The sequence below is a fragment of the Microtus oregoni genome, unplaced genomic scaffold (genome assembly GCF_018167655.1).
Source record: "Microtus oregoni isolate MIOR12 unplaced genomic scaffold, Mior012 000025F_ref0000491, whole genome shotgun sequence".
Classification (NCBI taxonomy): Eukaryota; Metazoa; Chordata; class Mammalia; order Rodentia; family Cricetidae; genus Microtus; species Microtus oregoni.
The window spans coordinates 16,576,517-16,591,546 of NW_024543084.1; the positions used below are offsets into that span (position 1 = coordinate 16,576,517).

The 15,030-nt window shown below is 53.6% G+C and overlaps 1 protein-coding gene across 3 annotated transcripts; it reads left to right on the forward strand.

Annotated features, from left to right (window-relative positions):
• Nucleotides 1–1,811: 1,811 nt before the first annotated feature.
• On the forward strand, nt 1,812–12,422 carry St6galnac4 (ST6 N-acetylgalactosaminide alpha-2,6-sialyltransferase 4). Of its 3 annotated transcripts, XM_041674063.1 has the most exons (6): nt 1,812–1,972; nt 2,328–2,428; nt 4,002–4,187; nt 8,261–8,673; nt 10,079–10,186; nt 11,727–12,422. In XM_041674063.1, the coding sequence occupies exons 2-6, from the start codon at nt 2,417–2,419 to the stop codon at nt 11,914–11,916; spliced, it is 909 nt and encodes a 302-aa protein (XP_041529997.1). In that variant the 5' UTR covers nt 1,812–1,972; nt 2,328–2,416; the 3' UTR covers nt 11,917–12,422. The 3 variants fall into 3 exon arrangements, with proteins under 3 accessions (XP_041529997.1, XP_041529996.1, XP_041529998.1); XM_041674062.1 differs by lacking the exons at nt 1,812–1,972; nt 2,328–2,428 and adding an exon at nt 3,110–3,189; XM_041674064.1 differs by lacking the exons at nt 1,812–1,972; nt 2,328–2,428; nt 10,079–10,186 and adding an exon at nt 3,110–3,189.
• The last annotated feature ends 2,608 nt before the right edge of the window (nt 12,423–15,030 follow it).

Here is a 15,030-nt window from a genome sequence, read left to right on the forward strand (position 1 = left end):
TTTCAGCTTCTGATGCTACCCAGAGGTGTCCAACCAGAGATGTAGGAAGGTAGCAGTTGCCAGAATAGGAACTGGGATCTGCTGCCGCGTCTTCTGGGCCTGGTTCCCAAGGGACTGACCTTGAACTCAGAGCCCTGTGCCACACACAAAGGTGACAACTCTCCTTCTGCCTGGGAACCTTGAGAGGGCCTGAGGCTGTGAGAGAAGTGGCCTAAGACTGCAGTGACCCAGGACTGACTGCTCGCTCTCCTGCCTTGTTTTGTGTGTGTTGGTACTGACTGAGGGCATCACAGACAGAGATGGGTCTAATGGGCACATGGGCGTGAGAACAAGGGAACTGACTCCCAGAGAGACTTCACGGTGCACAGCTGGGCAGGGGTTAATACCTGTGATCCCAGCACTTGTGGGGCTGAGCAGGTTCCAGACCTGCCTGCTCTGTGAGTTTTCATCAACTTGGTACAAAGTAGGGTCATCTGGGAAAAGGGAACCTCACTTGAGGAGATGCCTCCATCATCGGCTTACAGGCAGGTCTTTCTTCCTTCCTTTCTGTTTTTGACTACTGTGGGCAGTGCCTCCCCTGGGCAGGTGGTCCTAGGTGGTTCAGGAAAGGTGGTTGAATGTGAACCTAAGGAAGAAGCCAGTAAGCAGCACCCCTCCAAGGCCCCTCTCCAGCTCCTGCCTCCATGTTCCTGCCCTGACTTCCCTTTATGATGAGCTTTGATGGGGATGTGTAAGTTGAAATAAACCCTCTCCTTCCCAAGCTGTTTTTGGTCGTGGTATTTGTCACAGCAATAGAGAGCAAGCTGGGACAGCTACACAGAAAGATCCTGCCTGAAATAATAAAATAAATTTGGGGTGTCGCATTGGAAAGGGTGGTGGGCCACGGTGTTCCGGAGGAGCTGAGGAATGAGCTGAGTGACAAGGAGCCCCACTAGCATGTGACTGGAGCAGTCCAGAGAGAGAGTTCTGCCACAAGTGCAGGGCCCTAAGATAGGAACGAGCTGGCTATGAGCTCGGAAGGTGGCCGCAATGGAGGGGTGCCATTCTTATCCCCAGGGGCTCTGAGGACGGTGAGAGGGTAGTGGGAATGCCACACAAACCAAGCCAAAGCGCATCTCTGGGATACAGAATTTTCTGGTGGTGTCCTGAGCCACCTCTGCCCTTTTTTACTGAGAGTGATTTTTCCCACCTTATGGAGGTGGGGGGGGGTAGGGCAGGGGGACGACGACGTCGACAACGACTCGGGTAAAGGCTGCATTGACATAATCAATACAAAATGGGTATATGGAAAACAACCTGAGCCATTAATCCCAGCTCTCGAGCTCGGCTAGCAGAGGTAGCAGGATCCTGGTTAAGTCCGAGGTCTGTCTGAAGCACGTGAAACTGTCTCAAAAACAAAATCATGCTTCATTACTGTCGATCTGAATTTCAAGTTCACATCTTGTACTTCATTTGAGCAGACAGCCCTACGAGCCTGAAACCCAGGGCTGCTTGATTCGAAACTCTTGCTTCATTTCCTGTCGCCTGTCACTTCTCGGGCCATTTCAGAAATGGAGAACCTCAAGTCTCCCCGGCCAGGCAGTCTTTGCATGGTGGCTCAGACCTTCTTGAGTTTTTTTTTCCTCTTTCTTCCATGCCCTTGGTACACACCAAGTAGGGTGGGATGCTAAAGTAGACAAGTCTCGCCCCCGACGTCGAGACCTCGGCCCGGGAGTCCCGAGATCGCCGAGGCCGCCACGCTCGCCCCCGACCCAGCGTAGGCCCCGCCCCCTGCGCGCAAAACCTCCGCCCCTCCGCCAGGCGCCGCCCATGTCCCCGGGCTGTGCTGCTCGATCTTCCACCCAGCAGAAGCAGCGGCTGCTGCACCGCCTCCTACCCGGGGCCGGTTCCAGGCCCTCTGGCCGGGCCCACTGGACATGGAGCTCCGAGCAGCGCAGCGTGAGCCCCCGGCGCGCCTCAGCCTTCCCTTCTGGTTAGCGCCCAATGTGGGGAGGGGACGATGGAATTTAGCAGGGTGAAAGAAAACTCCTCATCCCGCCCGCCCCAGGCCTCTCCATCGCCCCGCGGTTGAGAGATGGGATGGGTAGGAAAGAAATCGCTGCTCCTGGCTTTCTTTGCCTGGCTTTGACCAATTGGTAACCTTGAGCCGAGAGTGTCTCCTCCCTGCCTGTCCTTCCCCATCTGCACAACGGGGATTGGTTTGGCAGGGTCTCTGAACCCACATCCTTTAGGACAGGGCACGTTGTCGCATGCTTGGAGACTTTAAGGCTATTGGTTCCTGGACCATTTGCCTTGACCTGGATCTGTACTTTTTTTCCTTGCCTCAGTTTCCCTCATATCCTAGGACCAGCTTCCAGCCTTTCCCATCCCAAGCTCTGGAGACAGCAGCCTCCGGACTGCTGAGGGCACAGACAGCATGAAGGCCCGGGTAAGTGACATGGAAGGAAGAAAGCGCACTGGGGAATTGGGGACAACCTGGCAGAGCTTTACAGTCACCTTTGCCAGGAATTATAGGGGACCCCCACCCCTTTTGGTGTTGGAAGGAACTCAGAGCCATGTAGATGCTAAGCACATGCCCTAACACAAAGTCCCGCCGCCCACAGCCCCTGTGGTAGCCCCTTTGGTTGCCCCTGTGCCACCCCCTGCTCCTGAGGCTCTGTGACCCCCGTGAATGACTTGGTTCCCCTTTTGGTTTCACTTTGCTCTTCTGATCTTGAAATGGAGGTAATGATACGGTGTCACCATACGGTGTCACTTGGTCGAGGGGGTGAGAAATGTGAAGGTTAAGATCAGCGACTCTTGCCTTTACTGGTGAGCCTCTTGAATGTTAGGGTGGCAAGATTAATCACCACTGCCTGAGCCAAGGTCTCTAAGTCCCTTGTGGGCAGGGGGCCAGTTGCTATGCAGAGCCGGAGGCCTCAGGGGCTGTGAACCCTGTCTCCTGGACAGCTGGCCACACAGAGAAGACTTATTTTTAGAAGCTGATGTGGCTTATGGACAGACAAGGAAGGGTGGGCCCCTGGCAGGATGTGCCAGGGGCTGTTCCGCACCTCTGGTTTTCTGGGCACACTGGGAAGCTCCTAGTGTTTCCTCTGGAGTGGCAGTCTGAGAGTCACAGGTACTGAGATGCATGGCCCAGCAGACAGTGGCCTGGCCGGGCACTTTGAGTATACAGGTAGCCGCCCTAAGGTGAGAGGGGAAGAGGGTGACCTCCAGTGGCCTTTGGAATATCATCTCTAGAAGTGGGGGTGACTGAGCAGAAGCTTTCCAACTATTGAAAGTGGCTTCTATTGTTTGTTTTTGGTTTTTGAAACAGGGGTGTAACAATCCTAGCCTAGACAAGGGATGAGCTGTCATTCCTGGAGACATGTATCTAACCTTTCTTATGTCTAGGTAATGGGTGGTTGTGAGGCATCGGGGCTTCTTGGGACCTGGTGCAAGTGCAGACAGCTCTTGTCACCTCTGAGCCTTCTTTCCAGCCCTTGAAGGCATTTCTGAAATGATGGATCTCCATCCACCTCCTATATTGCCCACCCAGCTCCTAGCCAAGGGGACACACTAGGCCAACTGGGGGTGGGATGATGGAGGCGGGGCCATGGGGGCAGCCCTGGGCCAGCTGGGGGCAGGGTAATGGAGGTGGGACCATGGGGGCAGCCCTGGGCCAGCTGGGGACAGGGTGATGGAGGTGGGGCCATGGGGGCAGCCCTGGCCAGGGCTGAGGACCATCGAGACCCCAGACTGTAGAGTGTATCTGGGTTCTAGGTGAGAATTTGGGTTCTGCAGTTTGGATTTAAGACCCCAGCCTGTACCCTGCACCCTGCACCACTGCTCTGTGGCCTCGAGCAGTATGTAGGCTTTATCCCAAATGAGTGTCCTGACCTGGAAGAGGGGATTTGGGGGAGGTATTTCTAGTTCCAAGGGCCAAGACTTAGGCATCCCTGAAGAAGCTTGGATTCTACTGAAGGCAGTACCCCCAGGCCCACAACCACTGTCTCTTCCAGGGCCGCCTTCTGCTCCTCATACTGTGTACCTTGACGTTCTCCGCTGTCTACATCCTCCTGTGCTGCTGGGCCTGCCTGCCCCTCTGCCTGGCAGCCTGCCAGGACCGCCCCCTCCCTGTGGCACCCAGACCCACTGTGCCAGGGCCCCTGCACTTCAGCGGCTACAGCAGCGTGCCAGATGGGAAGGTGAGTCGGCCAGGAAACGCTCGGGAGGGCAGCATGCCCCCCAGCTCTAGGGAGCAGGGAGAACTGGGCTGGTGGCAAGCCAGCCTAGACGCTGAGCTTGCCTTCTCTGCTGTGTGACTCCTGCCAGTCACTTCACCTCTCTGAGCTCGCAAGGTGTAGGAGGAAATAGGGTTTGCACTACGCAAGCACTGCCTGGCTCCGCCCAGCTACATTCTGGGGAGAAAGGGTGGCTGCCCACCTGGGACTGCCCTTTTGTGTCCGTGTGCACCTGTGTATCTTTAGAGTTCTGGGTCTCCACACCGTATGCTCAGCAACTGTGGCTTTGGCTCCTGCCGTGTGTCTGGCATTGTGTGGCGGCTGAGGACATAGCTCAAGGTTATGTGTGGTCCCATGACTCACGAGACAGGGAAGCTGGAGTCCAAGTATGACAAGACGTCCGTGACTCCTGTCCCCATAGTTGCTGTACCTGGTGTGGCAAAGGGACGTTCCATCCTTGACCCTGAGAGCCATGGCCCTACGTGTCAACATTCCGCCTTTAACAGGCCCCTGATGCTATCCTGGCTCGTTCTTGGCATTAATGTTCTGGTTCTTAGTTTGCTGGCTCTTAGTTAGTCCTAGGGGCATGCTTAGAAGCTCTGGCCTGCCAGAGACATGTGGGTCCTCGTCCCTTTGAGTCCCAGGCACCTCCTCATCTATAAAGGGCCATCCGAGCCATACTTGCCTCTGTTGGTCTGCTTCGAGACTCAGAGGGTGACAGACAGCAGACAGGGCACAGCACCGCTGCTGCGTGGCTCTTTGGTGAAAAGATGAGAATACCTGGGGCCAGGGCTCGAGCTAAGTCTAGTGTTCCTCATGAGCAAGAATGCGTGCTAGGTTCAACCCCTAAGACCTGAAATGAAACCAAACCAAACCAAAGCAAAAAACTCCTGGGGTGCGAATTCCCCAATCCCCCAGAACGGCCAGGTGGGGGGACACTGTCCAGTCTGGTCCTCCTGCTCCGTGTCTGAGTGCTGAGTTTATAGCTTTGCCCCACCCCGCCTGGGTCGGTCGCCTTTTTTTTTTTTTTAACACTGTGGTACAGAAAATATGAGTTCTTAAATCAACATTTTGTCCAATAAAAAAGTAACGTACCTGAGTGGGATTTCCCAACGTCCTTTACTGAGTGGAATTAATGTCCCTGTATCTTTTGCATGCCTCTATAAACTTGATTTCCTCCAGGTGAGGGCCCAGCCTTTCCCTGAGAGCCCCGACACTGTTTGCATCTAACAGATTGGATACAGTGGCCCTTCTAGGGCCTGAGGTCTGTGTGGTGGCTTCATCTGTCGTCCCAGCATTTGAGTCCCCTGTCAGTCTCTATGTAACAAAAGAGGTGGGGCAGGACCAGGGAAATGGCTCAGTCCTGAAGTGTGTGCCGCCCCGCAAGGGTAAGGACTGAAGTGTGGACCCCCAAAACCCACAGAAAACTAGGTCGGTATGCTAGCTTGCTGTAATCCGTTCTTTGGAGAGGCAGAGGTGGGACCCCCAAGGAAAGACAGTTAACCAGACTAGCCAAACAGGGTTCTCAGTGTGTCACCATTGAGACCCTGTCTCAGTGTATGAAGTGGAGAACAAAGAAGAACTATATGTCAACCTTGGGTCTCCACGTGGATGAGTGTCCACACGGGCAAACACACATAAAGTAAACAAACAGCCGGGTGGTGGTGGTGGCGCACACCTTTAATCCCAGCACTCTTGGGAGGCAGAGGCAGGCAATCTCTGTGAGTTTGAGTTCAGCCTGGTCTACAGAGCAAGTGCCAGGATAGGCTCCAAAACTACACAGAGAAACCCTGTCTTGAAAAACAAAAACAAACAAACAAATAAAAAAATAAACAGATTAAATCGGCTTTATTGAACTGTATGATTTGTAAAATAATTTACCAATTATAAAAATACAGATCAATGGAGATTTTTATTTCTTATAGACAGGGTCTCACTGTGTGTCCCTGGCTGGCCTGGAACTCATTGTGTAGAATTCACAGAGGTCTGCCTGCCTCTGCCTCCCCGGTGCTGGAACTAACCGCTTGCGCCATCACACCCCCGGGACAGTCAGTTTTGACAGAAGTTGGAGAACATGGCTAGCCCTCACCATGGTGACACAGACCTTTTCTGTCACTCCCAGTTCTCTCATGCCATTTTGTAGTCCTCTCTGGCCTTGAGAAGTGCTAGGGCAGGCCTAAACCTTGGAGGCCCCTTTTCCATCCCGCTGTGTTCTAGCCTGCTGACTTTGGCAGCCGGTCTGCAAGACCGCCCTGTGTCGTCGTCCCCCCCCCCCCCCCCCCCCCCCCCGCTCCTTCTTTCCTTGTGCTTTTTCTATTTGCATTCTCAAGAGAACCAGCAGAGGTATTCACACCTGCTTCACAGATGAGAGGTAGCACACCCTTCCCCAGGCAGTAGAGCTAGGAAGGGTTGGAGCCAGGATTTAGTCTGGGAACCAGACTGCCCAAGCTGTCATGGGTTGGCCGTGGAAGACCCCCTCCTGAAAACCCACCTGTTATTCGGTGCAGTATGGGTTGGACTTGGACAGGGTGTGTGCACGTGTGTTGGGGGGTGGGTGTTGTAGGTAGTTCTGAAGTGCTGAGGCTTGTCATGTTTACTTAACACTTGCATGACATCCAGCCGGTGCCAGGGGCCATTCTAAGAGCCTTACAAATATTTGCTCCTATAGCCATAACAAGGTCCCAATAGGGACTTCTTAAGGTCTTGGGGACAGCCACAGTGCTGGCTATTGCTTGGGGAAGTCATTTTCACAAGCCTAGCTTGCCAGGTGGGCAAACTTTGTTCTTTGGGGGCAAACTGGTTGCCACCTGTAATTCCAGCATTTGTGAAGTTGAAACAGGAGAGATGCCACAAGTTCAAGACAACAAAGTGAGACTTTATGTCACAAATGAAAACTGGGACCAGCCAGGTGACTTAATGGATGAAGGCGCTTCTTAAAAACCTGATGAGTTAGTTCTGCCCCGGAACTCAAATTGTGAAAGGAGAGACTGACCACTCAAGCTGGCCCCAGATCTTCTCGTGTGCACTGTGGCATGGGCTCCACCCCACCCCCCCAAAGTCCCTAGCACCAGGGGAGATGGTTCATTTGGTAAAGGTGACCAGTGGGCAAGCATGAGGACCAGAGATTAGTTCTGAGCATCCATGTAAGAGCCAGGTGCCTAGTATGTACCTACCATCCCGTGCTGGGAGGCAGACAGTCCCTGGGGTGCCTAGCATGTACCTGCCATCCTTTGCTCAGAGGCAGACAGTCCCTGCGGTGCCTAGCATGTACCTACCATCCCATGCTGGGAGGCAGGCAGTCCCTGGGGTGCCTAGCATGTACTTACCATCCCATGCTGGGAGGCAGGCAGTCCCTGGGGTGCCTAGCATGTACCTACCATCCTATGTTCAGAGGCAGACAGTCCCTGGGGTGCCTAGCATGTACCTAACATCCCGTGCTGGGAGGCAGATAATCCCTGGGGTACCTAGCATGTACCTTCCATCCCGTACTGGGAGGCAGACAGTCCCTGGGGTGCCTAGCCAGCCAGTTTAGCACAATTGGCAAGATCCTGGTTCTGTGAGAGACTCTGCCTCAAAAAACTAAAGAGTGCTTGAGGAAGATACCCACTGTCAACCTCTGACCTGCCCCTGTGCACACAGATGTATGCAGCACACCCACCCCTGTGTTCGCACAAATGTACGTAGATAAATTTTAAAAACGAAAACAAAACCCAGTAAATATTAGTCTTTGGAACTGATCCAACTATAGGCCTATAGTGGGTGGGTATGGTGGGGACAGGTGGTACAGGTGGGTGGGTATAGTGGGGGCAGGTGATACAGGTGGGTGGGTATGATGGGGGCAGGTGATACAGGTGAGTGGTTATGATGGGGACAGATGGAAAGGAGGGTGGGTGGGTATGGTGGGGGCAGGAGGGATGGGTGAGTGGTTATGATGGGGGCAGATGGAAAGGAGGTTGGGTGGGTATGGTGGGGGCAAATGAGACAGGTGGATGGCGGCTAGTGTTGAGGTTTTCTTCTTTCTCTACCTTCCCCTGTAGCCCCTTATCCGAGAGCTTTGCCACAGCTGTGCCGTGGTTTCCAGCTCTGGCCAGATGCTGGGTTCAGGCCTGGGTGCCCAGATCGACGGTGCTGAGTGTGTACTACGCATGAACCAGGCGCCCACCGTGGGCTTTGAGGAGGACGTGGGCCAGCGCAGCACCTTGCGCGTGATCTCGCACACGAGCGTGCCGCTGCTTCTGCGCAACTATTCACACTATTTCCAGCAGGCCCAAGACACGCTCTATGTGGTGTGGGGTCAGGGCAGGCACATGGACCGGATGCTGGGTGGCCGTACCTACCGCACGTTGCTGCAGCTCACCAGAATGTACCCGGGCCTGCAGGTGTACACCTTCACTGAACGCATGATGGCCTACTGTGACCAGATCTTCCAAGAGGAGACGGGCAAGAACCGGTGAGCTGGGGATCCCGGTGCCTGGGGCTTGCCTTCTCCAAGAGCCTCTTTGTGCCGGGAAATGCTTTAAGATTGGAGGTACCCTCTGAGGTTTGTCCCAGATAACTGAAGTAAGGATTGCAATCAGAACAGCTGCCTGCAGGCTGGGGGTGTGCATCCGTTGGCAGAGTGTTGGCCTAGCATTCATGGGGCCCTGGGTTCCAACTCCCGCATAGAATAAACTGACCTTGCACGCCTTTGTAATCCCAGTACTCTGTGAGGTAGAGGCGGGATGGTCAGGAGTTCAAGGGCATCTTCATTTACATAGGGAGTTTGGTTGAGGTAAGCCTGGTCTACATGAGACCCTATCTCAAAAATGAGCAAACAAAAAACCCAGCTGTTTTCAGGTCTCAGGCCCTGAGCTAAGCACCGTGCATCAGACGCCTCTTTAATACCTTGTTCGAGGGCCCTCATAATTCCCCATGTACCTCACCTGCATGCCTGTGCCCCAACCCCCATCCTCAGATGCTCACACTTGTGCCCAGCTGCAGTTCCTTGCGCATGCTCTCTGTTCCTTCTGCCTAGAATATTCTAAAATTTCCCATGATTGTCTCTGTCTGGTCTGGATGAACTGTCACTTCCTTAGGAAAGTCCTCCCGGACCACCCCCTCTGAAGCAGCAGCCTGCCCCCCCCTCCCCCGTTTTCTGCATCTCACTCCTCTTTCCTAGTCTTTTTAGCGCCTGTCACCATCTGACCTCACTTTGTGTGTGTGTTAGCTCCAGGTGCCGGCTGTGCTCAGCATGAATGGGGGAGCCAGCTGCAGCCTCAGAGGGGGTGACCCTCTGCTTGGAGAGTACCCAGAGAGCTGAGACCTGGGGCTGCCACAGAACCTTGACCCTGGCGGAATGGGGGCATGGGCAAGGCTAACGGATTCCCTCTTCAAAGCCACCAGGAAGTCTCCCGATTTCACAGCTAGTCACTGAGGCTGGGAGTTTCAGGGGTGAATCAGGTGCCCTACAGCGGAGGAAGGGTTCTCCCACAGATTCTGTCCCTTTTACCACTGTGCTCTCATGTACTGGGGTCTCCCCGGGCCCCAGCCACAGCAGCAGCTTGGGTAGCAATACTGATCAGACTTGGGTTTGTGTACAGCTCTGCCCTTGACCCATTGCTGACCTCAGGCTGGTTTGCTGCCTCTTCCCCATCCCCCCCAGGACTTTTTCCTGACTATCAGGTGGGGCAGAGATGTCAGGGGGACCACTGACATGTTCCATCCTCCTCACGACCCCTTCCTAGCTGTGAGTTGGGGGGGGCAGGAGTGTCAGGGAGAGCTGTTGGCATGTCCCATCCTCCTCAGGACCCCTTCTTAGCTGTGAGGTGGGGAGCAGGGATGTCAGGGGGACCACTGACATGTCCCATCCTCCCCAGGAGGCAGTCAGGCTCCTTCCTCAGCACTGGTTGGTTCACTATGATCCTGGCCCTGGAGCTGTGTGAGGAGATCGTGGTCTACGGGATGGTCAGTGAGAGCTACTGCAGGTCAGACTGGCTCCCAGGCTGGGGGTGGGGGAAGGTGTGAGGGCTTCGTGATGACTGACCCAGGCACAGACCTCCTAAGTGCAGGCCTTTGGCGAAAACAAAAACTTGTATTTTTCTCAGAAGGTCGTTGAGCCATCAGAGCAAGTGATATTGTGATATGATATCATCATCTACAAAGTTCACACTTAAGATCCATGCCATCGCTGGGCAGTGGTGGCACATACCTTAAATCCCTGCACTTGGGAGGCAGTGGCAGGTGACCAGCCTGGTCTTCAGAGCAAGTTCTACAACAGCCAGGGCTACACAGAGAAACCCTGCTTCGAAAAACAAACAAACAAGAACCATGCATCAAGTTACTAAAAAAGGGGTTGGTGGAATAGCTCAGTGGACAGTGGGTAAAGGCACCTGCTGCTAAGCATCCCCAGCACCCACATGCTGGAAAGAGAGAACTGACTTCAATGTGTCTTTTGATCTCCACATGTACTGTACACTGTGGCAGGGTCTTGCCCACCCACCCACACACACAAGTAAGTAAATGCAAAAATATTTTTTTTTTTTTTTTTTTTGGTTTTTCGAGACAGGGTTTCTCTGTGGTTTTGGAGCCTGTCCTGGAACTAGCTTTTGTAGACCAGGCTGGTCTCGAACTCACAGAGATCCACCTGCCTCTGCCTCCCAAGTGCTGGGATTAAAGGTGTGCGCCACCACCGCCCGGCTCAAAAATAATTTTTTAAGTTGCCAAAAATATACATGGCAAGATGGGCCTTGGGTTGGACCCACCTGATGGAATGATTTTTTAAAGGCTTGCCCATCCCCTTTAGAGCCTGTATCTATTTTTTAAAAAATATTTATATGTTTATATATTTTATGTATATGAGTGCTTGCTTGACTTTATGCCAAAAGAAGATCTCAGATTCCACTGTAGATGATTGCTGGGAATTGAACTCAGGACCTCTGGAAGAGCAGCCATCTTTCCAGTCCTACCTATATCTATTTTACTAGAACACCACAGAGAGATTAAGTTGCGGTATTACTTAAATACTGTGAGTTCAGATGTGGAAGTGGAATTGTATTTTTCCATGTTACTTTATTATATTTCAATATTATCATAAGTAAGGGGTTTGTAGAAAGTCACAGGTTTTCACTCTCTTCCCTTCAGACCCTGTGTCTCGGGCACACGAGATGGTAAGAGCATAGTCCCTGCCATGGGTGGCCCACAAAAGACGGGGTGTGCAGAGCCCGCAGCTCTGGGCATGGCGGTTAGGCATCAGTCTTCAGAGCACCGTTTGAGTGACTTGCTCGCCCTTGAGTGTGCCGCTCGCTCCGATTTCCAGACAGGCTGTTTGGCTCAGGGAGCTTCTCTGACCCAGAGTTACCCAAGAAGCAATTTCTGAGTTGTGGCTGTTGGGTCCCACAGCTGCGGGCCTCCTGACATCTGTCCAGATGTGGGTGTCCCCGGAGCTGTAGTAGCTGAAGCGTAGTCCCGAGGCGGGCAGCTCTGAGGTCTCATGATGTCCCACCTCACCCTGCTCCCTCCCGACAGTGAGAAGAGCGGCCCCTCGGTGCCTTACCACTACTTTGAAAAGGGCCGGCTGGACGAGTGTCAGATGTACCTCTTGCATGAGCAGGCGCCACGGAGTGCCCATCGCTTCATTACCGAGAAGGCTGTGTTCTCCCGCTGGGCCAAGAAGAGACCCATCGTGTTCGCCCACCCGTCCTGGAGGGCCGAGTAGTTCCTGTTGCCAGTGGCCACCAGGCCTCTGCTGGGCCTGCAACCCTTTCCAGGCCTCCACACTCCATTATGAACATTTTGTTATGACTCTGGCCTTCTGCCTGATGCCAGGTGGAACCTGGGTTCTCTGTTACCCCCACACTGCGTACACTTGGAGAAATCTTGGGCCTTGTGACTTGAAGGGGAGTCAAGAGGGTGCTGTTTATACCACCCCTGCTCCCTGGCAAATCCACGTCTTCATCTTGGGGTTCGTCGTACTTCCGGGTCGTTCAAGTGGCCTTTGCCCTGGGGCCGATCACCAGCACCATGCCTGATGCCCCTTCACCAGCGTCACGGCTCTGTGCCAGTCTTGGTCTTTTCTCTACCTTTTCCTAGCCACATGGTGCCATGTTCTCAGGCTGGTGCAGCCTGGGACCTGGGATTTGATGGGTACAAGGGCCTTTGAATTTGAGCATCAGCCTCCCAGGACTGTCTCAAACATGTGTCAGTAAATGCATATTTTCTGGACACTGTGTCTTGTGTGGTAACAGATGTGGGATGGAGTTAGGACACAAACCTGTAGCCTGTTCACTGGAGGGCAGACAGCCCTGCAGCCCTTCTCTAGACCCACAGCTGTCTGCAACTCCAGCATTGTGTCTGGGCATCAGCGCCGCGGCCTCCTGTAGCACCTCAGCCTCCTGCAGCACAGCGGCCTCCTGCAGTGCCACAGCCTCCTGCAGCGCCTCAGCCTCCTGCAGCACAGCCTCCTGTAGTGCTGCAGCCTCCTGCAGCGCCTCAGCCTCCTGCAGCACAGCGGCCTCCTGCAGTGCCACGGCCTCCTGCAGCGCCACAGCCAGCCTCCTGCAGTGCCAGGACCTCCTGCAGCACTGTGGTCTCCTGCAGCGCTGCGGTCTCCTGCAGTGCCAAGGCCTCCTGCAGCTCCGTGGCCTCCTGCAGCACCGTGGCCTCCTGCAGTGCCGCAGCCAGCCTCCTGCAGCGCCACAGCCAGCCTCCTGCAGCGCCACGGCCTCCTGTAGCGCCACAGCCTCCTGCAGCGCCTCAGTCTCCTGCAGCACCTCAGCCTCCTGCAGCACCGTGGCCTCCTGTAGCGCCACAGCCTCCTGCCCCCACATCCCCAGGCCAGGTCTGACCACAAGACTATACTGGCCCAGGAAACTAACTCTACCCTCAACAGGCACAGAGCAGGGCCTGTGAGGACTCAGGGTAAATCAGAAACTCCACCCAATGTCACTTTTCTGTCCCATGAGTCAGAGCCCAAAAACTTTGCTGGTCAAGCTGCCTATTAACTCTGGGACTTGGTCCTTTTACAAGACAGAAAGGCAGAATGCAGCTCAAAGTGGTGCTGTGTAGAAGGAAGGGGTCTGGGGGCAGCCCTTTCTCTGAACATTGTTTTTTCACCCTTGAAGTACTAACACAGTCACCATCCTGCTGTTCGTGATGATGCGACCCTGAGGAGGGAGCAGCTGCTCATTACAGATAAGGTAGCCCAGGCTACCTTTGGTGAGGTGGCTGAGCTGGGATACCCTCAGGCCTGAGAGTTCACTACATCTGCCTCCTCCCCTCTTTGGACAACTGAGGAGTGGAACCCGGAATTCAGCTCTTGGCTCCAGAGCTCAGGACCCTCTGGGTGTGACCTATGCAGCCCCCCACAGGCCTGTGTCCGTTTGATCTCCCCCACTACAAAGTTGAAATTCTTTTTTTTTTTTTTTTTTTTTTTTTTGGTTTTTCGAGACAGGGTTTCTCTGTGGCTTTGGAGCCTGTCCTGGAACTAGCTCTGTAGACCAGGCTGGTCTCGAACTCACAGAGATCCACCTGCCTCTGCCTCCCAAGTGCTGGGATTAAAGGCGTGAGCCACCACCGCCCGGCTTTTTCTTTCTTTTTTTTTTTTTTTGGTTTTTTGGTTTTTCAAGGCAGGGTTTCTCTGTAGCTTTGGAGCCTGTCCTGAAATTACCTGTTATAGACCAGGCTGGCCTTGAACTCACAGATATCCACCTGCCTCTGCCTCCTGAGTGCTGGGATTAAAGGTGTGCACCACCACCGTCCGGCTTGAAATTCTTTTTTTTTAAAAAAAAATATTTATTTATTTATTATGAATACAATATTTTGTCTACATATATGCCTTCAGCACCAGACCCCATGTCAGATGGTTGTGAGCCACCATGTGGGTACTGGGAATTGAAATCAGGACCTTTGGAAGAGCAGGCAATGCTCTTAACCGCTGAGCCATTTCTCCAGCCCTGAAATTCTTTATAGTGTTAGGTTTTGGTTGTTAACAAGGAACCTCTCACCTAAATCTTGTCCACAGGCTCCCACAAATGACAGAGCCCGTCATGCTGAGGACTCTGGTGGCCTAGCCCTCTTTCCCTCCGCCCCATTTTCTCAGCACTGACTGGAGATTTGGCATCTGACCCACAGCACTGTCCTTGTCCTCTGCATATCCTGTGCCAGGTGGCCTAGAAGCCTTCTCATAAGTAGGAGGGGGGAAGGGAGATGATCTCTGAGCTGAGCATGCAGGCTGGATGCCAAACCACTTCTGCAGGCGTGGCAGTGCCGAGGGGCTGTGGGTAGGAATAGGATGGAGGTAAGTAGTGGGTGAGAAGGAGGGCCCTGGCAGCCGGCCTGGCTCCAGTCTGGCTCCACGGCTCACTCTCTGGTCTGTGGCTCTGGTTGATTAGAACTTTTTGAGGTCCCAGTTTCCCCATCTATAAAGGCGATCAAGTAATTCCTACCTCACAAGACTACATGAGCTCAGAGATGCTAGGCTGCCCCCGGGACTTAGAGCACACTTGGCACTGGGTGTGTGTGAGTAAGCCACCATTTAACCAAAACCCCCTCCCCCGAGTGGTCCTCGTCCACCCTGGTATAGCTAGTATCAATGCAAAAAAAAAAACAAACAAACCAAAAAACAAAAACTGGGCGGTGATGGCACCTGCCTTTAGTCCCAGTACTCGGAAGGCAGATCTCTGAGTTTGAGGCCAGCCTGGTCTACAGAGCTCCAGGTGAGGCTCCAAAGTTACACAGAGAAACCCTGTCTCCAAAAACCAAAGAAATTAAAAAAAAAATAATTCTTACCTTAATGGGAATAGTTAATTTTGGAGCCATTTTGAGTATCTGT